Raw genomic sequence first — 27238 nt, forward strand, 5'->3', positions numbered from 1 at the left:
GGTGGAACCAGAAGAACTTAGCACGGGGGAGATCATTCACACAACCAACTCCATCTGTAACCATTACAACAGACGCCTCCCAGAAGGGGTGGGGAGCGCACACAAACAATCTCAAAGTAAGGGGGTTGTGGGGACATCAGGATGCAATAAAGCACATCAACTGCCTAGAACTCAAGACAGTGTTCCTAGCCTTAAAAGCCTTTCAGAAACTGCTGTACGGGAACAGAGTACTGATACAAACAGACAACACAACTACCATGTTCTACATCAACAAGCAGGGAGGGACACATTCAGTGACACTTTCCCGGCTAGCGCAGGAAATATGGAGATGGGCAATCCCCAGAAAAATAGACCTGTTAGCAATACATCTACGAGGGAAGGACAATGTAGAGGCAGATTGGCTCAGCAGACAGAAGTCAGCATCCCACGAATGGGAGATCAACCTACAGGAAATCCAGAAGGTATTCCACAAATGGGGGACTCCACAAATAGACCTCTTTGCAACACACCAAAATGCAAAATGCCAAAACTTCGCATCCAGAGTACCGTGCAAACAGTCCCTGGGGAATGCGCTATGGATAAGCTGGTCAGGGACATTTGCATACGCTTTTCCACCAATACCACTACTACACAGAGTGCTGAACAAGTGCAGGTTCAGCAGCATGACGTTCATCCTGATAGCACCCCAATGGGCCAGGCAAACATGGTTTTCACAAATCATGGAGATGTCACGCACGCACACAGGTTCCCCGCCAGGAAGGACCTGCTAACAGTGCAAAACGGAAGAGTACTACACCCAGAACCAGAGAGCCTCAGCCTAGCTGCATGGCTCCTGAGGACCTAGAGTTCGCACACCTCAAATTACCGGCAAGTACGATGGCAGTACTCAGAGGCAAGAAGACCGACCACAAGAAAGTGCTACGTAGCAAAGTGGAAGAGATTCACCGAATGGTGCATTAGAGAAAATCTGCAAACAAAGATTACTAAGAAATCAACAGTACTAAGATACTTGACACATCTACTGCCAAATAAACTAGGCTACACGTCCCTAAGGGTCCACCTAGCGGCAATTGTGGCTTACACAAGAGGAGAAACAGTGAACATTTTCTTCACATCACAGGTGGTAAAGCGATTCCTAGAAGGTGCAAAAAGGATCGCTCCTCCAGGCAGAATGCCAGCACCAGCATGGAACCTCAATGTAGTGCTCACACAACTGATGAAAGCACCATTTGAGCCTATTCACAAAGCTACACTACATATGCTCACACTAAAGACAGCCTTCCTAGTGGCTATCACATCACTACGAGGAGTAAGTGAATTGCAAGCGTTAACTCTCCAAGAACCCTACCTACAAATACACAGTGACAGGATTGTCATGAGAACAGACCCGCATTTCATGCCAAAGGTGGTGTCCAAGTTCCACATCAACCAGACAGTTCAAATACCAAGTTTTTTCCAAAAACCGTCCACGAGCACAGAAAGAGCCTTACACACACTGGACGCCAGGAGGGCAGTGATGCACTATATAGAAAGGACAAAAGAGTGCAGAAAAACAAAGCAATTTTTTGTATCCTTCGCCAGCAGTTTTTTGGGACGACCTGTTACCAACAATACCATTGCACGATGGATTGCACAAACCATTCTGCTCTGCCACAAACTGGCAGCTCAGCCATTACAAGGAGCAGTTCATGCTCACTCAACAAAGAAAAAAAGAGCAACAATTGCGTTTCCAGTAAACACACCTATCCAAGACATTTGCCAAGCGGCAACATGGTCTTCAGTGCATACGTTCACTAAGCTCTACTGTGTGGATATCCAAATGAACAAAGAAGCGCAAGTGGGACAGAAGGTCTTGCAACACATTTTCAGTAACCAATGCTCATCTTCCACCCAACCACCACTATGAGGAGAAACCGCTACAAAGTCGATGCACAGCATAGTGAATCCAGAAAGATTCACGCTGCAAAACGTATAGTTTCTTACCTGTCGGCGTAGTTTTGCAGCTTGAAGACTTTCTGGATTCACTAGCGAACCCACCCTCCTCCGCCAGAAAGATGAGACAGGAGGATAAAGGGGGGTAGAAGGTGAAAAGACTTTACAAGGATTAAATAACAAAATAAAGAAAGAAAAAAGAATCCGAAGATGGCGACCAAAGGTGGGAGCTTCCGGAGGAAGCACGTCGACGTCACGAAGGACACCAAATGGTGGTATGTCGACGCCCACCTTGACCATGAAAAAAAAAAAAAGAGAAGAAATACTACAATTCCAGACCCAACCACTAGATGGCGGAATAATGCACAGCATAGTGAATCCAGAAAGTCTTCAAGCTGCAAAACTACACCGACCGGTAAGAAACTATACGTTTCTTCCTTTGCCAAGTCCTATTACCTCTCTGTGTACTTTCTGGCTTGGCCACCATGTCCTCTATCCCATTGTAGTCTATTGCACTATTCTCTTGCATACATCTCCTCCGTCTGTCACCCCTGCTCTTCTTTTCCATGGTTTTCCTTTAAGTTCTGGCATAGAGCCTGCTTTAGCTATTTGCTAGTCTCCTGTAATAAAAGAAAAAAAATCATAAATTTAAAATGCATGTATGCATGTAGAAAGTGACTTTGCATCAGGACTTTTTTTTTCATTGGCATAGTCGTTTGTCTGTGAACATTTGCTTCTACTCTCCAGGACATGCAGCATAGATCAGTGAGTCCAACAACTGACTTTTTTTTCCTACTAAGTGATGGTGTTTTGGCTGAATATATCTGCACCTTCAACTAAATAGGTGCACTTCAGTGTTAAGGTGATGAATACTTGTTTGTAATTAACACAGTTTTTATGACTAGGATGGTGCTGCCGCATTTTAAGGGGCATATTGGTTTTGTTTAGGTCTAGCCTAGACATATTAACCTCCTGTTTTCTCAAAAAATCATAATGTACCTTTTCGATCATCCCTCTTTATCCATCGATCTTTTCAAATATCATTCACCATTTTGATTCCACCACTTCTTACAGCAAGGGGCAAAAAAGTGACCCATTGGTTCTTTTTAGTGGTATTGGTGGTATATTGCTTGTACACCTCTTACGAAAAAGTAGTTCACTTACGTGTCAGGAATCCGTTTGATTTCTGCTTTTATTCCCTGTGGTTTTATTTATCTGGGTTATGGGTCATTTCTTACCTTTTGTTTGCTAACACCTATACTGCAAGTTCGCATTGCAGCTTTTTCTTTTATTATTACTTTTACACATTTTCTGCCTATTAAGCATTTGTGCAACTAAGAAAAGTATAAATAAACATTTCTTGGTTTGCCACAGCCCGACCTTTTAGGTTTGCCAGTGCTTGGTGTCCCCCGGTGGCGAGAGCATCCACTGCAGGTGACAGCATCTTGCTGAACAGATTTCACAAGCTTTTCAGTTGCCATTCAGACCAGTTTGACCGTATCAAATTGTGATCTATATTGAATCTGCTACTATTACCAAGAGAGAAGGCCAGAGCTCAGTAAATGTGAACAGAGTGAAACTTAGTCTGGTATAAACGTAATGTGATGGCTAGATCTCTACCTCAGAGGTTGTAACAGGTTCTGGTAGAGGATTGCAGGCAATGTGTACGTGCGGACTGGCGTGTTAGGTGGGCACTGTCAGCTTGGTCCAGTTGCTGGACCAGGAGGACAGGCCAGGGAAGTCCCCAGATGGCCAAAACACAACAGCACAGCTGTTGTTTGCTGCTCAGGGTTTGTGGTCGGACTTGGGGCATCTGGGCTGGTCTCTCCCTTTAACACACGATTGGGGAGCCCATGAAATCTATGAGAGAACCCCGCTAGTATGGGAAGGTCTCTTTAAGTTTTCGACCTTGCAAAAATTATTTAAGGTGCAGCAAAAAATATGTCTGCAGGGTTGCAGGTAGGAGAGGAACTACTCTCTTGCATGTAAGTGGGCTGTTGGTGAGCTCTGGGTATAAGCACCAACTCCATAACCACTCTTTCTGGTTGTGTAGAATTTGCTCTTTTCATAAAAGAGCATGATTAACATGCAGAATTCCTCTGAAAACTGTTTAGTAATTTATTTTATTTGTGTTAATGCCAGATCACAGGATCCCCCGGTTCAACAGTCAACAAGTGGCAGTACTGCCACTGCCACCACCACAGCACCGCCAAGCAACACAACAACCACCACCACCACCACAACATCCTCAAACAGCAGTCCTTTTAGTATGGGTAAGGTCTCTTTGTGTTTGAGAGTTTAATACCAAATTCCTTATTAGAATGTGAATGAAAGGAGAGTTTGGAAAATTAGGATAAATTTAGCCTAATAATTGTTAATGCCTGTTATTGTATGTGCAGTTTCTAATCTTACAGTTTTCCTTGCTTTTTGATAATCATCAGATGTTCTCAAAAGTAATGTTGAGGGCTTTTCTTGGTATCCCATGACTGATGGAGATTACTGGCCAATAACCGTTATGGTTACTGTCTTGCCGCCACAATACTATTGCATTCAAACTCAATAACCAACTTTTCCGTTTTAGCACTTGATTCTTTTATAGTAACCGGGGCGAACAGTAAGTGCTTACTCCAGTTAGAAAAAGTGTAACACAGCAAGTAGTAGCAAACACCATTAATGTCAATACAGTTTTAAGTTTCTGAAAGTAAGGTTCTGCATTGTAGGATCTAAATTGATAGTCCTAACTATTTGAATAATCAACTGCTGCATGTGGGTAACCCACAACACTTGAAACTATATACTTTAGTTACAATTCAGGTGCTTTTTGCCATAGGGCTAATGTGAAATGTATTAAGCCTCCTTTTCTTTAATTGTTCATAGCTTAGGCATTAGTTCTTATGTTGAATGCTGCAGTGAAGTGTCTGTAAGATTGTTGACCTTTTAATTCTGTTACTTGCAGGAATAAATCTGGTCAGTGATAGGCTGTTGAAGGCGCCCCATAGCATTAATTATGGTGAATCTTCACCTGAATTGTGTTTTAAGTATATGGTTATGAGTGTTCTGGGGCCCACACATGCAGCACTGAATTATTTTAACATTTATGACTTCAATTAAGCGCACTACAATGTACAACTGGAAATAAAGGTTAGCAGCTGTTTCATTTTACATGCTAACTACAGATGGAAATCTTAAACCTTAATTGTCTAGCAGACAGACAACCAAACCTACCTCCCCAATTTTTGTTGTAGCTCCTTTTTTTTTTTTTATAAAAAGAATTTAATGAGTCTCATATACCAGCAGATTGTCCTTCGCAGAGATATCAACAATATTAGTATGTATATGTATTTTCTTTCATTATGCGTGCTCCAGCCCCAAGGAGAAATGTCATTCACCGTAATCCATAGCTGCTAAAGTAGCCTGAGTAAAAGTCATCTCTTGTTTAAAAACAAAATGGCAAATGTAAAACCATTCATGCAGCTTTTGATATGCCAAAATTATAGCTCTGTTCCTTCGTTTTTTGTAGCCAAAGTCATAGTAAAGCCATTGTTTTTACCTCTCTGTATCCTGCTGACGATCACAACTAACTGGCTGCCAACTAACTCCCCTTTTGCTTTGTCTTCAGACACAAACAGAAAAACATTATTCGATTGTAAAGAAAAACAATCATGAAAGTATATATGTAAAAATACATTACAATTCATAAGAAAAAGATAAAAATATCACATCATGGAGCAAATCATTTCCATAGGTTGATAAAAAAGAGATACAATTTATACAGTTATCCTTTTTCTAATAAATATCACTTTCTTCAAGTACAATGTGATTGTTGCAACACAGAGGTGATTGTCCAAGTGTTGGATATCGTACATTGCCGGGCGGCATTGCCGATGCCCGATCTCCCTTAAAAACGGTAATAAAAGAACACACCTCGTTTGGTGATAAAATTTACAAAATAGGACAACATGCATTGTACTTTGGGGGGAAATTTCATCACAGGGACAGGGAGGCAGTTCGTGAGACCAATTATTAACTAATGGGAAGCTAACCAGTCTAAGAAACAGTCCTAGCCTAAAACGGGTTAATAAAAATCTGTCATAATTACCCGGAACATGAAGCAAATAGGGTTGAATATTAAAAGATGTTAAAATTATATGGTGGTTTAAAACAGTGGGTTTTGAGGCCTCAGCAGCATTTCTTAATGATTCTAGAAAGAGCAAACCCTCTTTTTTTAGCTCTTTCCGTGAGATAGCTGACATAGTATGAGGGTTTAAAAAATAATCCAATTTACCAATATCACTTAAGAATTTACGTACATAATTCAGCCACGGTATCCTCGAATGTCCATCCAGTTTTAAAACATCTGCCAGTATGTTTCTATTAAGTTTGGGTTCTTCTTTTGTCCATACCTTATGCCAAAGTAGTACCGGTTCCAACTTAATGAGATCTGATATAAAAGAGAGTCCCAATTCTGTGTGGCAGATATAGTTAGAAGAACTCTTAGGGACTGCGAGGATAAATTTCAAGAAAAAGTTCTCAAGTACCTGGAGCTGGATAGTGTCAGCAAAGCCCCAGATCCCACTACCGTACATTGCGCCGGAGACACATTTGGCCTTATAGATCTTAATTAATTCAGTAGGCGGTCTGGTACCTAATTTCCTCGTGAAGGATCTGAGGGCAGCAATCGAACGATTCATTATCGGTTTTTTTGCTAATATTGCCTCACCCCATACATCCTTCCCGGTAAACAATATACCCAGATAGGAGAATTGCTTGGTATGAGATAACTGCTGACCCTCGATAAATATGGCCCTCTTAATTTTAACCCTTCAACCACAGTGCATGATGAAAGTTTTTGCTATATTAACTCGTAAGCCCAGATCTTTCATAAAGAGGGCAAAACGATCCACCACGTGCTGTAGACCCACTTGAGTGCGGGACATTAATACGGCATCATCCGCGTACATTAATAGCGGAATTGGACGGCCAGCTACTTATGGGGGGGTCAAAACTCGTGTTGCACAGGGCCGTCTCCAACCCATTTATGTACAAGTTAAAAAGGAGTGGGGCCAGGACACAACCCTGCCTGACCCCACTCCTGATTGGAATTTTGCCCGTGCATTCTCCCTTACGTCCATAACGAACGCGAGCAGATGCATCACTATAAAAACATTTAAGAAAATAATGTTTTCTTCAACCCCAATTTGTTCCAGTAGTATCCATAGTTTAGAGTGAATCACACAATCAAAAGCGGCTGAGAGGTCAGCAAAAGCCACAAACAAATTCTCCCTCTTAGCCCTGGTATAATTCCCGGTCAACATCAAAAAATGTAGGCCCTGTTCCACTGTTCCCAAACCAGAACGAAAACCATATTGCAGGTCGGATAGAATAGAATTATTCTCAGCCCACGAAAGTAGACGATCCAAGATAACACGTCCAACTATTTTGGTATAGGAATCTAAAAGGGAAATGGGTCTGTAACAACCCGGGTCATGTCTGTCCCCCTTTTTGTAGATTGGGACTATTATCGACTCCACCCAAGTGGGCAAGAAATCCGTTCTGCAGCTGGCATTTAGCACCTGGACCAGAAGGGGGGCCCATAGAGACATAATTGTCTTAAACACATCTATAGGTACACCATCTGGGCCAGGGGCCTTCCCACCCTTGCTCGCAAACATGGCTTTTTCAACCTCTTTTAAGGAAAACTGCATATTGCCTAAGGGGGGGTGATCCATAGGTTTACAAAGAGAATAAAACATACAATCTCCCTCATACACTTTAGAAAAGTGATCAATCCGTTTGTCCTCCGGGATGGCTATCTCAATGGAGGGACAAACCTCTTCATTAAGAAGGGGATTTCTGATAATTTTCCAAAACCTTGCACAATCATTGCTAACCGATGCCTGGTGCAACGCTTCCCAGGATTCTTTTCTTAGCTCATCTTTTCTGTCTTTTATGGCTAGTTTATATTCTTTTCTAGCTCTACGTATATCTTCCACACACCTAGGGTAATTATGCAACATTTTCTTTAAATAAGAATATGCTCTGGTGCATCTAGAGTTAAACCAGCCATCCCTCGGTGCAATGTTACTCTTGCATTTTCTCGTTAAGGAGGTTCTAATTTCATCACAAATTATCGAAAAAGATGCAAGTATTTTTTCTGGAATACCGTCCTCCGATAGACAAGTTAAAAACTCCGGGGCACAATTATTTATTACGGAATTTAATACTTTATTTTTATCCACCTTATCCCATTTAAGCGTATAACCATTGGTGCAACCAATGGTCAGGTTTTCCCACAGTATGTCTCTGTCTCTACTATTATTGGGAGCAGTTTTCTTGGGAATAGAAGTAGTTAGACATAGTGGAAAATGATCACTTAACGCCATATCAGAAACATTAAATTTAACAAACCATTCAGCATGTCTGATTGTAGTTAATGCAAAGTCGATGGTCGAAAAACAACCTCGGCCATTAAATGTTGGTGGAAGAGAAAAAGGGTTTGTACAAATTTCATTTAGAAAACCCAAATCTAGTTGTCCCAATAATTCATTAAAATGTTCTCCCAAAGGGGAGTGATTAAAATGTAAAGAACTCACTCCATCTTCTCGCCCTATAGTACATCTCTTATCAATCGTCATATTGCACAAAGTACAATTAAAATCTCCCAGGAGAAGGATCATCATATTATACCCAAAAGATTTTTCTTGTAGGGACACTAAGTTAGCCAGTTTGTTGAGCGTAATAGAGACCTCCTCCTAGGGAAAATTATTGTAGAAATTGAGCAGAGCAATCGGGGTAGCTGAATTAAAAACCAGTATCAAAAGTTGAAAGTAAGAATCTTTAACTGGCTCTGATATCCTTAATGAATGCAATTTATTGGATACATAAATTGTCAGGCCTCCTTTGGCTCTGCCATGTACGGAATCCACTGCTGGGGTGTGAAACGTTTTAAACCCATTTATATGGACTGGATCCCCTGTCCATGTTTCTTGGAAACAGATAAGATCTTGCTGGTAAATAAAATTTTGCCATAAGGGGTTACCAATTTTGGATTTAATTCCAGCAATGTTCCTTGAGCATATATTACATGTCAGAATGCTACTCGGAGGAGAAGTAAAGGGGACCAAAATAGGATCTTCCTTCAAAGGCAATAGACCGCTCTCACTCATCTCCTCTATACTCTTGGGCACCACCTCATCCCCACCCGTGTAACCATCGATTCCAGATCGAGAACTAGCTACACTTGTTTCACCATTGATAATATCCGATGGGTCAGAAGGCAACGTATCATCCATTACAGAAATCAAAATGCTTGGTAAAAAATTGATTTGCTGTCAATCATTGTTGTCTAATCCACTAAGAATGTCAAATCGATTAGAAGTTGGGATAGCAAATCTTCCTCCCTCAAAACGCCCCCAGGTAGGTAGTAAAGGATGATAACCCCGCATCCTTTCCTGCCATGGGGACGAATAAAAGTAATCGAGGGGAACAATGTTGACATGATCTGTAAGGAGTTGACCAGAATAACATCTCTCAAGGATATCGTTAACCAAAGGAGGTGACCGGAATGAAAGAATCACGCAGTCCCCTCTCAATGATTTAGGAGATGAGCCAATCCAGGCAACTCTTCTAGCCATCTTAAAGTTAGAAAACAAAGCACCATTTGACCCAAATTTAACAGATAAGAAATGTAAAGATTTATTTCTCAAGGTTGACCAATGTTCTTGGACATTTGGGGGAAGGGGTGGGACATTAGCTAACACCACGGTGTATGGTAAGGCCTCCGGGGGCAAGTTTATGTTAGGTAAGCTGGGTGTAATAGTAACCTCCCTAGCATCAACAGCTGTTCCTATAGCAGTTGGAGAAATATTTTGGACAGCTTTAGAACGTCCTGGTACATCTGAGCCCATCAAATTGGTGCCTTTTGATCTGGTGGATTTCTCCTGCACGCTACTTTCAGTCAGGTGATGTACTTTTTTAGGATTACCTTTCATCACAGGCGGCGGTTTTTGTGGTACAGAACCATTTCCCCGCATGACCTGTGATTCAACCATGACTAATCTTTCCATGTGGGTGACCCTAACTTCAATATTTGATAATTTAACCATGATGGGTTCCACAAGGGTCATTAACAAATTCTCCATTTTCCCCCAGAAACCCTCCCCTATTAACGGGTCACTCATACTAGTATTAGGAGGGGTAACTAGTATATTATTAATGTCCTTTTTCCCTTTTTCCACAGATTTACTAGTAGTTTTACGTGGTTTATGGGGTCCCTTTCCCTTAGCATTTGTCAAGTGTGTCCCTTCCTTAATGCAATGGTTTTGCTTTTGCTTCGCCTTCTGGCCTCTAGTTGTCATTCGTGGTGAATCGTTATTGATGTTTTGTTCAGATCCAGAAATTACGATTGGACCTGAAAAAGGAGCTGCTTCCGCCTCAACTATAGGACTCTCATGCAGAGAGTGCTCAGAAAGTTGGTCACTAGAAAAAATAACAGGGGACAAAGATAACCTAGACTCCATAGGCATATGATCTAATTGTACCTGTGGAAGGGATTTTATGTTGTCCCCGGGTATTTGTAAAGATCGAACTTCAGGAAGGCCAATAAAAGATGGAACTATTAGTGACTCCTGTAGGTTAGATGTAAAAGTCGAAGCATTAGTGGCAGAAAGAGGGGGAAGCATACCTACAGGGAGAGAGAGGCGCCTTTCAGTGCTTTTGATAGCTGATGAAACCACCCCAATGGTTTTTTGTAACATACAATCGATTGCTGTCAAGCTGGGAAGAGGAGTATTGACAGTAGATTTGGATTTCGAGTCATTATGTAGTTGAACAGACCTATGCTTTCCCATATCTTAAGACAATAATACGTTAAATAACAGAAATATACAATCAATAAAAACAAGGGAACCAAGCCCTAATAATCACTCAATACGAAGAATATTACTCGATGCTACGACCAGGAATTATGGCCCTGCCCTGCCGCGGCCTGCCCCGGACGGACACAGACGGCCCGCCCTTTGCCCGGGCTTAGCCCGGCGTCGCCTGCGCGCGTCCCGCGACGTGGGGGCTCTCCTCCGTCTTAAAGCGCCTCCGGGCGCGGAAGAGGCGTGAGCGGCTTCCTGCCGCAAAGTGCTCTGGGCAGTGTAGTCCTTGTTTCTGCCGGTGCGGCGGAAATGGCGGCAATTACGGTAGTTGCAGGAAAGTGGCGCCGATCAAGCAGGTGGCCCAACAACACCCAGCAGGTAAGATAATGTCTCCAGCTAGCAGCAGAAAGAGCCCCCGCTTCACCGGGGCTCTCCTCCGTCTTAAAGCGCCTCCGGGCGCGTAAGAGGCGTGAGCGGCTTCCTGCCGCAAAGTGCTCTGGGCAGTGTAGTCCTTGTTTCTGCCGGTGCGGCGGAAATGGCGGCAATTACGGTAGTTGCAGGAAAGTGGCGCCGATCAAGCAGGTGGCCCAACAACACCCAGCAGGTAAGATAATGTCTCCAGCTAGCAGCAGAAAGAGCCCCCGCTTCACCGGGGCTCTCCTCCGTCTTAAAGCGCCTCCGGGCACGGAAGAGGCGTGAGCGGCTTCCTGCCGCAAAGTGCTCTGGGCAGTGTAGTCCTTGTTTCTGCCGGTGCGGCGGAAATGGTGGCAATGACGGTAGTTGCAGGGAAGTGGCGCCGATCAGGCAGGTGGCCCAACAACACCCAGCAGGTAAGATAATGTCTCCAGCTAGCTTTGTCTTATTACTGATGCTTCATGCTAATCTCATCGCTCAATAATGGTGCATATCAATCGTAAAAAATCGACATAACCTTCCATCTCCCCCTGCCGCACGGCTGCTGCCTTGGTGCCCAGCTACGAAATGCTAATTATGTCCTGCAACGGGTGCTGACTTGTGGGAGTAAAAGGCTCTGCTGGGAGCACACGAGGACTCTCTACGCCGAGGCCCCTGCCCCATCACACCTGTCTCCACTTTCCAGTTGTTAAATGCTTCTTGGGGCAAGCCGATTTTTATATTGCTATTCCAAACAAGGTGCTGTTGGATGGACCTGCATCCAAAACACTGGTGTAGGACGTGAAAGTGCCACCGCTAGAGCTTGTGAAATGACACCACTGACTTTCCCCTTCAAAGAAAACGAGCATTGAAAATGCAATAGGTCTCGCCTTTGATTAAGTTAAAGCCATTTGCTTTGCTAATGGTATTGTATAGTAAAGCTAATGGCTTTAAGTTAATAAAAGGCGAGACCTATTGCATTTTTAATGCTCGCTGCACTCTCTGCTCCCCTCAGCTGTAAACATTGCTCGCCGGCTTCCTTCAACTCTGGGTCCGTCGCGCGCACACTGTTTAAAGTGAAAGCACGCCGGAGCCAGAGTTGAAGGGAGCCGGCGTGAACAAGATGGCGGCAGGCTGTCCACTGTTCCACGGACACGCGCATGCTGTCTGCTTTGGACAGATGGCGAGAGCAGCCATCTTTGTCCATGCAGGCGCGTGCATGAAACCACGGGGAGAATCGATTCCAAAAGGTTCTCTTTAACTAGAGCAGCGCATGTGCTGCTTTCGCCAGGTGAGACCTAAACAAGCATTGACAAAGCCAGTAGGTTTGGCTTTCATGTGCCAAAACATGAAAACAGTGCATGCACCACTGATGGGATGATACAGCTTCTCATAAACAATTTTATGACACGTCTATTTAACTTGCAGTGTATAATATTTATTAGATTATAAATTACTCTAATCCCATATGACTAAGCATTAAGGGGATTGTTTTAAAATATCAACAAGCCGTGGGAAAGGTGAGCGGTGGATTAAACAAAAAAAGAGCTAAACCAAGTCAAATCGGATTTACAATTACAAAATGGTGTTGATCTTTTCGATAGCAATCAGCTAAAAATCAGGAATTTGCAGGTTTCATCATACTCAGCTACCCTAGGAGTCAGAGCCATTTCCTGAACTTGTAAAAAGTTTCAAATTTAAGATGCACACAGTGGTGTGTGTGATCTTTTATAACAAATGAACATCCAACTTGTATTAGTGGAAAATAACAATATTGTTCTCCAGCGCCTCCTCAATATGACAAAATGTTCCAAGACCAGTGTATGGGGCCAAACGAAAGACAATAACCCAAAACCCCTCCATAATCAGGAATTTGCAGAGAGGAAACTAGCGGAATCAATCAGAAACCAGACAATGCATTTTTAACTCTCAGAATAGATACCTCAAGGCTAACGGTGGCAGTGGTAAATCATGTGATAAGAGGATATTCTGCCTAAAAGAGAGGCATCAGTAAGGAAAGACAATGTAAGAGGGCATCTCACCTAAGACGAATAACATGGAGGTCTTTTTCTCACCGTCCCGCATACAACTGGATGAACGTTTGCTCAAACTCTCAAATCCCCCCCCCCCCCCCCCCCCTCTTCACACAAATGCAAGGGCCTATCCACTTCCACAATCAACCAAAATGCTCCCATTTTAGTTATTTATTCGGTTTAATTTAGTTCAGCCATTACCCAAAGGTGTTAGAGGGCTTTACATAAGCAATAGACATTATTAAAGAAAACAAATAAAAATAGTCATAAATATTGAGTTACATTTTAATAATGTTGTTAATCTGGAGTTAGTAGAAATAAAAAAGTTTTTCTTTGCATTTTATCTTGCTCTAGAGAAAAGGCTAGATAAAGAGAAAAGAACTTTGAAAAAACGGACTTAAATTGTTTGAATACATTTTCAGGCACATTTTATGACACACTCTTATGACACCACATGGAAAATTTTGCAGAGCCAAAGATGATACAAATACCATTACAGAACTTCCCTGAGGCTCTCTGCGAACAATCCATATCGAACAATTCACGAGATAGTTGTGCAATCCCCATATCACACCGATTATTGGCACCTCACCGACCTACATGACAGTGAGGAAATGCTGCACCTACCGAAGAGCATGGCTGCTCTACCTTCAGGAGTTCGCTCAGATATCTACTATGCTCCAACTTGATGTTTTTTATATAAGCAAAAGAGTTGTTGAATTATTTTATTAATTTCAGCAGAAGCAAGAATTCTAGGATCAATGATCCCTTTGATATTTCTGATCATATTGGCCCAGAACTCTGTCGAATTTGCTTTTAAAAAAAAATGAGATTTTCACCAGCTACTTCTATGATTATCAGAAGTGCTGTATAACACTGGAACATACAGTGAATAACTTCATCAAAAGAGACAATTTTTATAATAGTCCAATCGCAGAACGCAGACAACACTAGGAGAGAATAAGAAGGGACTCCCTTTATAACAAAAAATCCCAAGATGAAAATAATGAGGGCAAGGGTGAATAGTAAAACGCAGGGCAGGGCCAGATGGCATGGCGAGAAGAGACCTATAAACACTTCCACACAAACTTCAGAAAAAGCATGGTCACTTTCCGCAGCCTGTGCACAAGGGATTCTGGAGCCTTCAGCAGCTATGACCCTGAAGCCCTTGCACGCCAACACCACAACTCGTGCCCCGCTACTGCTAGTGCAACGGCCCAGAGGTAAGGGTCAGGAGAAGGTAGGCCAAGGCACAAAATGGCGGTCTATAGCGGTGCTACAACCCGTGGGCGCGACTGCATTTCCTCGGAAACAAAGTTTCTCCTCAATCTGTTTTTACTACCGTCCAAGGTTTGAGTTTCATTTGGCATCTGTTATACAAGTCTTTCAGTGGGATGAAAAACAAGATCACAACCCAGGGAGATCTCAAGAGATCACGTCTGAGAGAATGAATCTCACGTCTTCACAACCAGGAGGTGGAGGTACTCCACGCATTCAGAACAAAAGAGGGGGGGGGGATAAACATACACAATAATAACCATAGCTGCATAGAAGGCCACCACAAAAACTTGACAGATTTCATGAGGCTTTAAGAGAAGATCTCATGGGATCTCAAAAGAGGAAACCCTGCAGGTCCATAATAGGATCTTAACGTTTTCAGAAAGGAGGAGACAAAGTTGTCCCTTGAAGATGGGGGCATGCAGTACATGAGAGTGGTAATATGGTACAGGAATCAGCTGTCATCGCTGAGCTGGATCCGCCGCTATTGAGCAAAATGACACAAAAGCAACGACAGGAAACCACTGCGGCCATCCCCGCTACTGGTGGGACGCGGGCCAGACCCTCCTAGGTTCAGGAGGCTCGTAACGGCTGCCTCCCCTGACACTACGGCTTACGACACCTCCAATCCTCCTCCCCCTCCCCCCTCCTCTGCCCCCCCCCTCAGCCCGCTCCCCTAGCACAACAATGACAGCAGCCCGACCTCACCTGTAGAATACTTCGCCTGTTAGGTCTGCTGTACGACCCACGACTATCTGTTGGCCTTCTGCTGCCCAGTTCAGCACCGTCAATCCGCGCCACCCCTAGGTCTCTGCCCACTGCCCAGACTCCGGGCGCTGCTTTCTTTAGCAAGGCCCAGGCAGCTTCTGCGCAGTGAGGCCAAGGTCTACAATCCAAAACAAGACCAATCCCCCTTGAAAGCAAGCACCGTTCCTACCAGAAAAGCCCAAAACAAGCCTAAACTTTTATTCGAAAAAAACTATGCATTCGCATAACATATAAGACTTAAAACAAAATGTCATGAAATGTTAACAATAGACACACACTATTGCAGATAGACATTTACGAAGCGAACACATTTCTGTTTTACAGACCCCGATATGCATAAACGCATTAAACGCCTAATGCCATGGAACAGCGCTCCTAAAGCTATCCTGTATACCGCAACCACTTTCTGCATTTCCTTGAGAGGAGCACCCACCCCCCAACCCCCCCTCCCCCGCTGCCTGCTAGGCAACCTGCGACGCTGGGCCAATCCCAGTGTGGCTTGCGGTGACGTAGGAGCTTACAGCAGGTGAAGCTCCCGGCGGTGATCTCTTGTCTTTATGGGGCCATGTGTTTGAAACACATGGCCCCATAAAGATAAGAAACCTTTTATCGCACACGTAAGTCAAGCGAGCCAGTCCAACTGGGACGGCTCTAAAAGAGAAAAGTGTATGTCCCTGGAAGCTCTTTTCCAATGGCTGGCTACCGTTTACCATAAACGGTGACGCCAGCCAATGTAAAAGAGGGGCGGGTCTTAAACCCTGCTAGTGAAAGCTACCCTAAATCATTAAATCTCACCAGCGAGACTGCGCATGTCTGCGCAGCCTACGCCAGGCGAGACCTAAAAACGGCACTCTGAGATGGAAGAGTGTTGCCACAGTTTTAATCCATTAAGACACTCTGGACAGGACGCGTTTCGGTTGTTCAACAACCTTCATCATCTAATGAGCAGCATTTTGAACACACTATATATACTTATTTCAAAACCTAAACAAAATACTATTCGGTTTACTGCATACAGCTCTATATTACTGGCAATTATCCAGCACTCTGGATTAAGGTTAATTTACATATACAGCTAACAGAGCCAAATACTGACATATGAATACCTTTTTATGTGTAGTCATTTACAGCAATTTAAATGTACTGTTGCACACGTAAAAATATCTTGCATGCAGTTTTTCTTCCCCGTTTGGTGTTCGACATTTAGCTCCGACTATGTACACACTGATGGAGAAATTCTGTCTAGTCAGTCATTATAATTAAGTTTTACTGATTTGTTTATTTGCTCAAAGTTCCTCAGGAGGTCAGATCATGGTCACTTCATGCGATGTTGAGAAGACCTCTGTTCGAGGCATATGAGCTGCAGATTGTACACTTAGCATAGGTCGCCATCTGGTGTTGGGCCCGGATGTTTGCAGTTTGTTTTTCTTCTTGGACAGTCTTTGGAAGTCACGAGTTTGGTGACTCCTCCTTCGGTCCGTACTGCGCATGGGCTTCGGCTCCATCCTCAGATTGTTTTTTTCCGCCATCGGGCTCGGATGTGATACTTCGTGCTCCGGCTTCGAACTTCTACGGTTCCAGCCTCGACGGAAAATCCTCGATTCTTCGAGTTCCTTCATCATCTTCATCTCTCGAAGCGGCACTTTCTCCATCCCGTACATCGACACCGGCCTTCGGGCCCTCCGCGACTCCGGTCCCGGCCGATGGAAAGGACTCCGTTCAAAAAGTGCCCAAAATGTGGGTCTAAATTTCCCCACACCGACCTCCATCAGGTGTGTAACCTTTGCCTCTCTCCGGAACACGAGGCCAGAGACTGCCCCGCCTGCAAGTCTTTTCGATCGAAGAAGACCATCCGAGATCGAAGAGCTCGATGCACCATGGCGCACTCATCCTCTGCAGCTCCACCGGACATCTTCGGAGACGACGCCGAAGCTTCGGGGCAAACACACACCGAGCAGGAGGAAGACGTCGTCAGCGCTTCCGAGGCCGACGACTCCGACGTGGAGGACATTACACCAGCGCAGCGGGCCGTGAGTACTATGCCCCCTCCCACCCCCACGCCGAAAACCAAAGAGACTCAGGTTACTCCCTCGCCTGCCGGCCTGGGCAAAACCAAAACCAAAACTTCGATCACCCCACCTTCGGGCCCGGTGTCGAAGCTCCCAAAGTCTCATGGCAGCTCGGGATCGAGCCAGCCGACACCCGGTGCCGAAAAACAGCATCCGGCACCGAAGACTGCAAAATCCAGCTCGACTCCGAAACCACCGGTGCCGAAGCCTGGACACTCGGTGCCGACCAAACACAAACACAAATCTGTCGGCACCGATGCTCCGGCGCCGAAACATCATTCGACGCCGAAACACCCGGAGACCTCAAAAAAGCATGGCACACACAGACCATCGAAACCCCCGGTTCCGAAATCACCGGTGCCGACGGACGATTCGACGCCATTGGCTCTGTTTACACCAGACCCTTTACAAAAGACTTTGTCCAAAGATCCAAAGACTGGGCTTTTGACTTTAACTACCAAGAAAAGACGCCTTGATGCTCCGGCTCCTCCTCCTCCACCCAAAAGGAAGGACTCTGCTACTTCTCCCCTCAGAGTGCCCTCCCCACCACCGCCTCCCCTACCCCCTCCACCTCCTCCACCACCTCCACCTCACAGGTCTCCGCCACCTGTACCTCACTACGATCCGACCCCATCCCCAGATCCGGATGATGGGGATCCGGACAATTACCCGGCGGACGCCCCAATGGATCCCACTCCACCAGGGACCCCAGATCCATGGGAGGATTACAATAACCCTGATATACCCAATGTACCTCAGGACGACCTATACCCATCAAGACCGTCTCCTCCAGAGGACTCCTTAGGGTTTCACCATTTAGTGCAGAGAGCAGCACACTACCATGGGGTGGACATGCACAGTGAACCAGTAGAAGAAGACTTCCTACTGGATACATTTGATATACAAGACAAATCCACTTCCATTTTACCCATGCTTAAGGGTGTCACCAAGCACGCTACAGAGGTGTTCAAAGACCCTGTCAGAGCCAGAGTACTGAACCCTAGAATAGAGAAGAAGTACAAAGCGGCACCCACAGACCCTGCATACATTAAGGGCCCTGCTCCCCTAGATTCCCTAGTTGTCTCCACAGCTAGAAAGCGGGCTAACTCCCAATCCTCAGGAGATGCCCCACCGCCAGACAAAGAATCTAAACTTCTGGACGCGTCTGGTAAACGCACCGCCTCCCAAGCTGCAAACATGTGGCGCGTTGCAAACACACAAGCACTGCTTGCGCGATATGATAGAGCACACTATGACGAACTAGAGGCTCTTATGCAGCACCTTCCAGAAAAATACAAGCACAAGGCTCATGACCTGATACAGGAGGGTAAACTAATTACAAACACCTCCATCAAGTGTGCCCTCGATGCAGCCGACACTGCTTCTAGGGCCATAAATACCAGTGTCCTGCTTCGTCGCCACGCCTGGCTCAGGATCTCAGGGTTCAAACCTGAAGTCCAGGCATCCATACTCAATCACCCCTTTGACCAGGAAACACTCTTTGGGCCAAAGGTAGACGAAGCGCTCGAAAAGATGAAGAAAGACACAGACACAGCAAAGTCTATGGGGGCACTCCAAACACAAGCCTCCAAACGTTCCTTTCGACGCTCGTCCTTTCGTGGCACAGGCAGAGGCTCCTCCACTGATAACGCCTCTACCTCCTACAAGTCCCCTCCTCAAAATACCTTTTCAAAGGGCAATCAGAGAGGTGGTTACAGGGGTAACAACAATAAGGGCAGGGGCAAAACCAACAACACCCGTTCTGCCACCCCCCCCGCACAATGACTCCCCTCCGCTCCCCCCAGACCATTCCACTCCGGTCGGGGGCAGACTACAAAACTTTATCCACGTATGGGAGTCCATAACATCGGACAAATGGGTGACCCAAATCATTCGGTCAGGGTACTGTCTCGAACTAACATCTACCCCACCCAATATCCCACCAAGGCACCGTCCAATGTCTCAAGAACATTCCACACTGCTCAAACAAAAGGTACTCTCACTCCTCCAAAAACACGCTATAGAGCAGGTCCCCGTCAATCAACAAAATCTAGGGGTCTACTCCCTATATTTCTTAATACCAAAGAAAGACGGGACCCTCAGACCCATTCTCGACCTCCGGCCTCTAAATGCCTACATACATTCAGACCATTTTCACATGGTCACCCTACAGCAAGTCCTCCCACTCCTCTGCCAGGGAGACTTTCTCACAACCTTGGATCTGAAAGACGCATACTTTCACATTCCAATACACCCCTCTCACAGGAAATACCTCAGGTTCGTGGTGGACGGACAACATTACCAATTCACAGTTCTCCCCTTCGGGGTCACCACCGCACCACGGGTGTTTACCAAATGCCTAGCAGTAGTAGCAGCACACCTCAGACGTCAACACATTCACGTCTTCCCTTACCTGGACGACTGGCTGATAAAAGCCGCGTCCTACAACCAATGTGTGCAACATACAAACGGCACCATCCAACTGCTCCACCAGCTAGGCTTCACGGTGAACTACCAAAAGTCCCACCTCATACCATCTCACACAAAGCAATATCTCGGGGCCACTATAGACACCTCCAAGGGTATTGCCTATCCAAACTCAGCCAGAATCACAAGCATTCAAGCCTTACGCAAAACATTCCTTCCTCAACACTCTCTTCCAGCAAGAGTGTTTATGAAGCTCATAGGAATGATGGCGTCTTGCATCTTCATAGTGCCCCATGCAAGACTCCACATGCGTCCACTTCAAGAGTGCCTAGCACAACAGTGGAACCAGGCCCAGGGTCAGCTGACGGATCTGGTGTTGGTGGACGGCCGCACACATCACTCTCTGCAGTGGTGGAACACCACAAACCTTTCCAAAGGGCGGCCGTTCCTGGACCCGGTTCCTCAGGTGATTCTAACAGCGGACGCATCGCTCTCCGGCTGGGGAGCGCACCTCCTACACCTCACCATGCAAGGTCTATGGACGCCACAGCAAAAATCGCTCCACATCAACCACCTGGAGCTCTTGGCGATCTTTCTAGCCCTAAAATCTTTCCAAAAACAGATTTCGGGCAAAGCAGTCCTCATTCGCACAGACAATATGACTGCGATGTATTATATACAAAAACAGGGGGGGACACACTCTCCCCAGCTCTCCCGCTTAGCCCAGAGCATATGGAGATGGGCAATTCCCCAAAACATCTTTCTCCTGGCACAGCACGTTCCAGGCGTACAAAACACCATGGCAGATCTGCTCAGCAGACAAACACAACAACTACACGAATGGGAACTGCATCCACAAGTTCTTCACCCATTCTTCCAACAGTGGGGGCATCCTCAGATAGACCTCTTCGCCACCCACGAAAACAAAAAATGCCCAAGCTTCGCCGCCAGATACCCACACCCATTGTCCAAGGGCAATGCGATATGGATGAACTGGTCAGGCAGATTTGCATACGCCTTTCCACCTCTCCCACTAATTCCATTAGTGGTCAGGAAGCTACAACAGCACTCCCTCACACTCATTCTGGTAGCTCCGACGTGGGCCAGGCAGCCGTGGTACACCACGCTACTACAACTGTCAGTGGTACCACATCAAAAACTGCATCTATCCCCATGCCTCCTAACCCAGAACCATGGAGAAATCAGGCACCCGGACCAAGCTCAGCTCAACCTGGCGATCTGGCTCCTGAAATCCTAGAATTCGGATACCTTAACCTTCCCTCTGATTGCATGAACATCATCATGGAAGCCAGACGTCCTACCACTAGAGCATGCTATGCCGCAAAGTGGAAAAGATTTGTAATTTACTGCCGTAACAATACAATCAACCCTCTAGATGCATCCATACAGCACATCATATGCTATCTGCTCCATCTTCACAGGTGTAACCTGGCATATTCATCCATACGCCTACACCTAGCAGCGATCGCTGCCTATCTACAAAACAGGCAGCATTTATCACTCTTCAGAGTGCCCGCTATTAAAGCCTTCATGGAAGGCCTTAAACGAGTAATTCCTCCCAGGGCACCACCTTCCCCTGTATGGAATCTAAATTTAGTTCTTACACGTCTAATGGGTCCGCCCTTCGAACCAATGCACAAATGTGAGCTACAGTTTCTCACCTGGAAAACAGCTTTCCTTGTAGCTATCACTTCCCTTAGAAGGGTTGGTGAAATACAAGCGTTCACCATACAGGAACCCTACATACAAATGCATCACAGCAAGGTCATACTTCGCACAAATCCGAAGTTTCTGCCCAAAGTCATTTCCCCCTTCCACCTCAATCAATCAGTGGAATTACCTGTCTTCTTTTCGCAACCCCAATCTGTTGCAGAAAGGGCCTTACACACACTCGATGTAAAAAGGGCGTTACTATACTACATACAAAGAACGCAACCCTTCAGGAAGACTAAACAATTGTTCGTTTCCTTCTCTCCACCACATAAAGGCAACCCCATTTCAAAATCAGGGATAGCTAGGTGGATTGTAAAATGCATACAAATTTGCTATCAAAAGGCAAAGAGAACATTATCTGTTCCCCCTAAAGCCCACTCTACAAGAAAGTTAGGGGCTTCTATGGCTTTTCTAGGGAATATACCCTTAGATGACATCTGCAAGGCAGCCACATGGTCTACACCGCACACCTTCACAAAACACTACTGTGTAGATGTGCATTCCAAGCAGCAAGCTAGGGTGGGCCAGGCTGTACTAAAGACACTTTTTCAAACAGCTGCAACGGATACCGGTGGTCGCCGCTAAGGTTGGGTACTGCTATGTAATCTATGCTAAGTGTACAATCTGCAGCTCATATGCCTCGAACGGAATATGCTACTTACCAGTATGCATCTGTTCTTGGCATGTAGAGCTGCAGAGTTGTACACGCCCACCCGCCTCCCCGGCTACCTGTATCCGTTCCAGTACATCTTATTTAGATACAACACATGGGTTTCTCACTGTTATTACTACGCTCCATCATTTCCCTGTTGGCGAAAAACAATCTGAGGATGGAGCCGAAGCCCATGCGCAGTACGGACCGAAGGAGGAGTCACCAAACTCGTGACTTCCAAAGACTGTCCAAGAAGAAAAACAAACTGCAAACATCCGGGCCCAACACCAGGTGGCGACCTATGCTAAGTGTACAACTCTGCAGCTCTACATGCCAAGAACAGATGCATACTGGTAAGTAGCATATTCCATAGCCGCCTCAACTGCCGTTATCGCTGAAAAGATCTTGACACCAAGGATCTCCCAAGTTAGACTTTATTCTTCTCCAGAGTGATCTGGCTCACCTTCCACCCACTCCACAGACTCTTAATTTATTTGAAGATCCAGGGGCTCAAACATATGAACCACTTTATCCACTGAGAGTTATTATACCTCCAGACTATCTGTTGCATACTCCATTAGATCCCTTAGTTCTTTAACCAGTCAGAAGGGCATCGAAGGCAACCAGCATGTCTACTATTTGAAAATGGAATCCTTCACCTATCAAAACAAACCCATCCAGAACACCCTCTAAAGGGAGGAGTGTGTCCTCTTCACGTTCCAGATCAAGATACAGATCACCCTATTCTGAGTCTACACGCTTTGCTTATACTCCAATGTCTCTACCACAGTCACCATCTAGAATATCTCCAGTAGACAATATTCTTATTTTCCATGATGCTCTGCTTAGATGTGGAACTAAATTGACCAAAAACTTAGGCACTTGGCAACCAACAGTTTTGGTCATTCTTGAAACTACAGCTAAGGGCAGCTCCAAAACATCTCGTACCTTGTCTGTTAGACATTGTAGAAGGAACAATCCTAAACCTGGATACTGTTATAGTTGCTAGGCCAAGACGACTTGAGAAATATAAACCACCCCAACAGCATCCGGATTTTCCCAAAATGGATCCCAAACCAGATTGAATTATAGTTACAGTGGTTAGCTGAAAACATGCTACTGCCCCAGAATCCACAGCTTCTCCTGAAAGCAATAGGAAAATAATGGACACTGTGGGGAAAAAGATCTGCGGTACTGCTTCCTCCCATTTAAAGAATGCAAATGCAGCATCTCTTCTGGGAAAGTATCACAGAGAGAAATATGGAATGTCATGAAATATTTTGCCTGTGATCTTCCAATGCATAGACAGTAAGATTTTTTGAAATGGTTAGAGAGGATTCATCTGATAGAGGTGTCTAGCCGCTAGTTCCTTACCCCGAGGAGCCAGATTGGATCCAGAATTTTTTCTACAGCAGTATCTCTATGCATTAGTAGAGGGCGTTGAGTGACTCTGTAACGACGTTGTGCACCAGATGTGACGTCCTCAGAGTCCATATATGCCCTCCCCTGACGGTCTGACGTCAGTTTCTTCCTTTCCACGCTTCCACCTGGATCCGGAGAGCAGTACCTCTAGCCATTTTGGGCTACCACCACGGAACAGTGTGCTTTTTCTAGAGATCTTCGTAGTCTACGATGTCAACCCCGCACCCCCATCCTGTTTGCATGTGGTGTCTAGGTGCGCACCCCAACTCTGAATGGTGCGACTTGTATCTTCAGTCACCGATGTTGCACAAGCGCCACATGATGCTGATGGCCATGTGGTGGTTGGCGGCCCCTCGTCTGTGGCGGTCCCCTTATTCCTCTGAGGACAGCTTGAGAGCCAGCTCCTGACGTCTTTAGTCCTCACGGTCACCTGGTAGGTCACGCCGTTGTAGGTCGATGGCGCGGCCTACCCCAACTTTACCGCTTGTACGCGGTGTCCTTGACTCGCCTCCTATTCCTCTCATTTCGATGTTGAAGCGAGAACCTGGGTGTTTCCCAGCACCGCCACGACTCTGGCTCATATGAGGCAATACCATCTCTCACTCCAGGCCATTTTTGGCCCTCAACCTCGCTCCCTGGCCCGGGGTAGATCGGTGTAGCCTCGGCTGACTCCAAACGGGCAGGTCCTCCCTCAGTGTTAGCGGGGCCCTCCGAATCCATGATCGACTCTGTCTTGGCTCTGGTGCACAGCCCTTTGGGGTTTCTACCTGTGACGCCTGTGTTGGATCTGCCTGTGCCGACCTCTGCGTCGCTGACACTGATTGTCCCTTCTTTGTCTCGCCATCTGGGCGCTGATCAACGCCTGGAATGGCGTTGGTGGATCCGTCCTCTTTGGGCTACCTTCCTCCACTTTCAGAGAAGCCCCTTGCTATTTTCTCCTTGACACAACAGTAGTTAAGTGATGTGGGTGATCACATGACTGAGCCTTCTGCGGAGTTTTATTGGATTTCTTTCCTTGGTGACACAAGTGGCCTTGATTCTTCCCCATCCTTGGGCATGTTTTCGCCTCCTCGCCTCAGAGGCCAGCTCGGATTTTGCTCATTTTATGTGAAGAGTTGATGTAGTTCAGGGGCTGTCGCTTCCTTCTGTGGAAGTGTCCATTAATCCACTGTTTGTGGTGCTCTAACGGGGCCAGCTGAGTACTGAACCTGCGCTTCCCTTCAGTGAACCCGTTTTTATATTCTGTTGGGCTCTTGGGCTAAACCCTTTTCAAGGGCCTCAGTTGACTGGTCCATAGGCACCATCCTGCTCTTGGAGACCCGCTTTGTCTTGCCAGTCAGCCTACTCCACACAGTTTTGTGGTTCAGGCTGCTACAGCCTCCTCCAACACTGTCGCTGTGCTTGACATCCCTCTGGACAGGGAGTCTAAAGGTCTTGATACTTTAGGTTGATATATCTTTTCTGCTACCAGCTCCGCCTTACAGTCCCTTAACGCATACTCTGAGACCATCGCGCTCGACGCAGAGACATGCAGCGACAGTCTCTCGAAGTAACTCCTGATATTTTCAGCGAAGAGGCCGAACAAGAAGAGATGGAGGCAGTGGTGGCGTAAGAGGCCTTTTCCGTTCAGGACTCTGATTCAAAGTTGGAGTTTGAACTCGAGTCCCACGACGTTCCATCTGGACAGGGTGCCGTGAGTATCAAAGCCCCTTTGCCAATGTAACCCACTCCAATCATGCCAAAGGCTTCTGAGCTACCACTGCCACCAGGCCATGGTCGGCACAGAGACTCTGGTTCCAGTGCCCACCTTCCGGCTCTGCTCCAAAACAGAAAGTCAAGCCTTCCTGTTCGAGATCGAACAGAGATGATACCCCCTCGATGCTGAAACATTGAGCATCGAAAGATAAAGACAAATCCAGCTCTGCACCGAAAATGTTGGCACCGAAAGAGAAAGAGCCTCCTTTGAAACCACCGGAGCCCATTCAGTAGAAAATGCGGCACAAGCTGGATCCTAAACAGAAAATAATCCACATTAACCCTAAATTTGGGCACATTACCACTACACCAGTGATACCACCTCCAACAAGCATTTACAATGCAATGGTCTCGGCATTGGTAAAGTTAGAGCTATTGGCATTGCTCATGACATTATTTTTGTTTATGTTTTCGAAACATTTAAAGAAACGGCATTGTTATTTACAATGTCAATAGCTTAATCACTCTCCAATGCGAGACCTATTGCATTTGCACCCACACACAGATTAAGCTATTGACATTGTAAATAACAATGCCGTTTCTTTACATGTTTTAAAAACATAATCAAAAATAATGTCATGAGCAATTCCAATAGCTCTAACTTTAACAATGCCGAGACCGTTGCATTGTAAATGCTTGTTATAATGATCCCCACAATGCAGAGAAAAAAACTTGGGTTGGAACAGTTCATCATGCATGCATGGGAAGCTTGGCAGGGCAGAGGGAATTGACCCTGTTCTGTACCAGTGATTTGGGCAGTTTCTGTGTACACAATCCCTGTATTTACAAAACTGTAACATAAGTTTTTATGCGTGTCATGTCCTCTGCTATGAACTGTCATTAAGGGTGCAAGGCTGTTGTCCTGGGTTTGCATTTAAAATCTTTTGAATTGCATTCTGGGAGTTGTAGTCCTAGATCAGTTCACTGGATACAAGTGACTGCACAAACTTTGAAACTGCGATTTGTAAAAGAAAAGCCCTGGACTGCAGCAGCACGCCCTTGAATATACCCAGTCGCTCGGTATCCTTAATTTCCACATCTTTCCCGCTGGCCCCATGTCCGGTGTGTGACTTTCAGCCATCCCACGCTTTTCACTTCAGGCATTACAAAGAAGCATGCGTTGGTGCAGTTGTGTACCAGAACGGAAGTGGCTGATGTACACCATGTGAAGGGGGTGGCGGGGTGGGGACAGTGGTGCTGGAATAATCTTCAGAGTGCCTGTGCTGTCATCAATGTTATGTCAATCTGGGTAAATCATTTAATCTCCCCAAGCCCATTGACGGTGCATGGATACCCTACGAGTGACAAGCCGCACTATATAAATCCACAAATGAATTATTTATTGAAATTACGAGAAGGGTGAGGTGGGGAGAAGTGAAGGCGTAGCAGAGAGATGGGAGGGTAATTGGGTTAATAAGGAGGAAGCAAGAGGATGGGTAGTGAGAACAAAAGGATAACTGTGATGGGGAGAGAGGAGGGCAAATTGGAAAGACAGAAAAGAGTAAGCAAGAGTGAGAGGAGGGCGAGGAACAGAGAAAAGGGTGAGGAAGAGAGAGATGGGTTAAGTGGAGAGAGAAGAGTGAGGTGGAGAGAGAAGAGTGAGGTGGAGAGAGAAGAGTGAGGTGGAGAGAGAAGGGTGAAGTCTAGTCAGAGTAAATTGAGGCACAGTGAGAGGTTTGCGAGTTCAGGAAAGCGAGAAAGTAGGACAAGGTGGAAAGAGAGGAGGATGAGGTGAGAGGTAGATTAAAGGGAAGTGTAGAAAGTGAAGAGAAGTACGGAAACAGGTGGCTAAGATGGAGAGTGAGTTGGATGATGTAAGGAGAGAAGATAGTAGGGTGAGAGGAAGAGCGTGCAGTGAGCAGGAGAGCAAAGTGAAATGAAGAGAAAGAAGGGTGAAGTCGGAAGAGAGGG

The 27238-nt window shown here is 45.7% G+C and overlaps 1 protein-coding gene across 1 annotated transcript in view; it reads left to right on the forward strand.

Moving 5' to 3' along the window:
- UBQLN1 (ubiquilin 1) overlaps positions 1-27238 on the forward strand; it is a 512801-nt gene that overhangs the window by 142221 nt on the left and 343342 nt on the right. The window contains exon 3 of the mRNA XM_085633159.1: positions 4075-4205. Coding sequence (XP_085489285.1) covers positions 4075-4205 — 131 coding nt within the window. The remainder of the gene's footprint in view (positions 1-4074; positions 4206-27238) is intronic.

Source organism: Triturus cristatus, chromosome 2_1 (assembly GCF_964204655.1).
Source record: "Triturus cristatus chromosome 2_1, aTriCri1.1, whole genome shotgun sequence".
Taxonomy (NCBI): domain Eukaryota; kingdom Metazoa; phylum Chordata; class Amphibia; order Caudata; family Salamandridae; genus Triturus; species Triturus cristatus.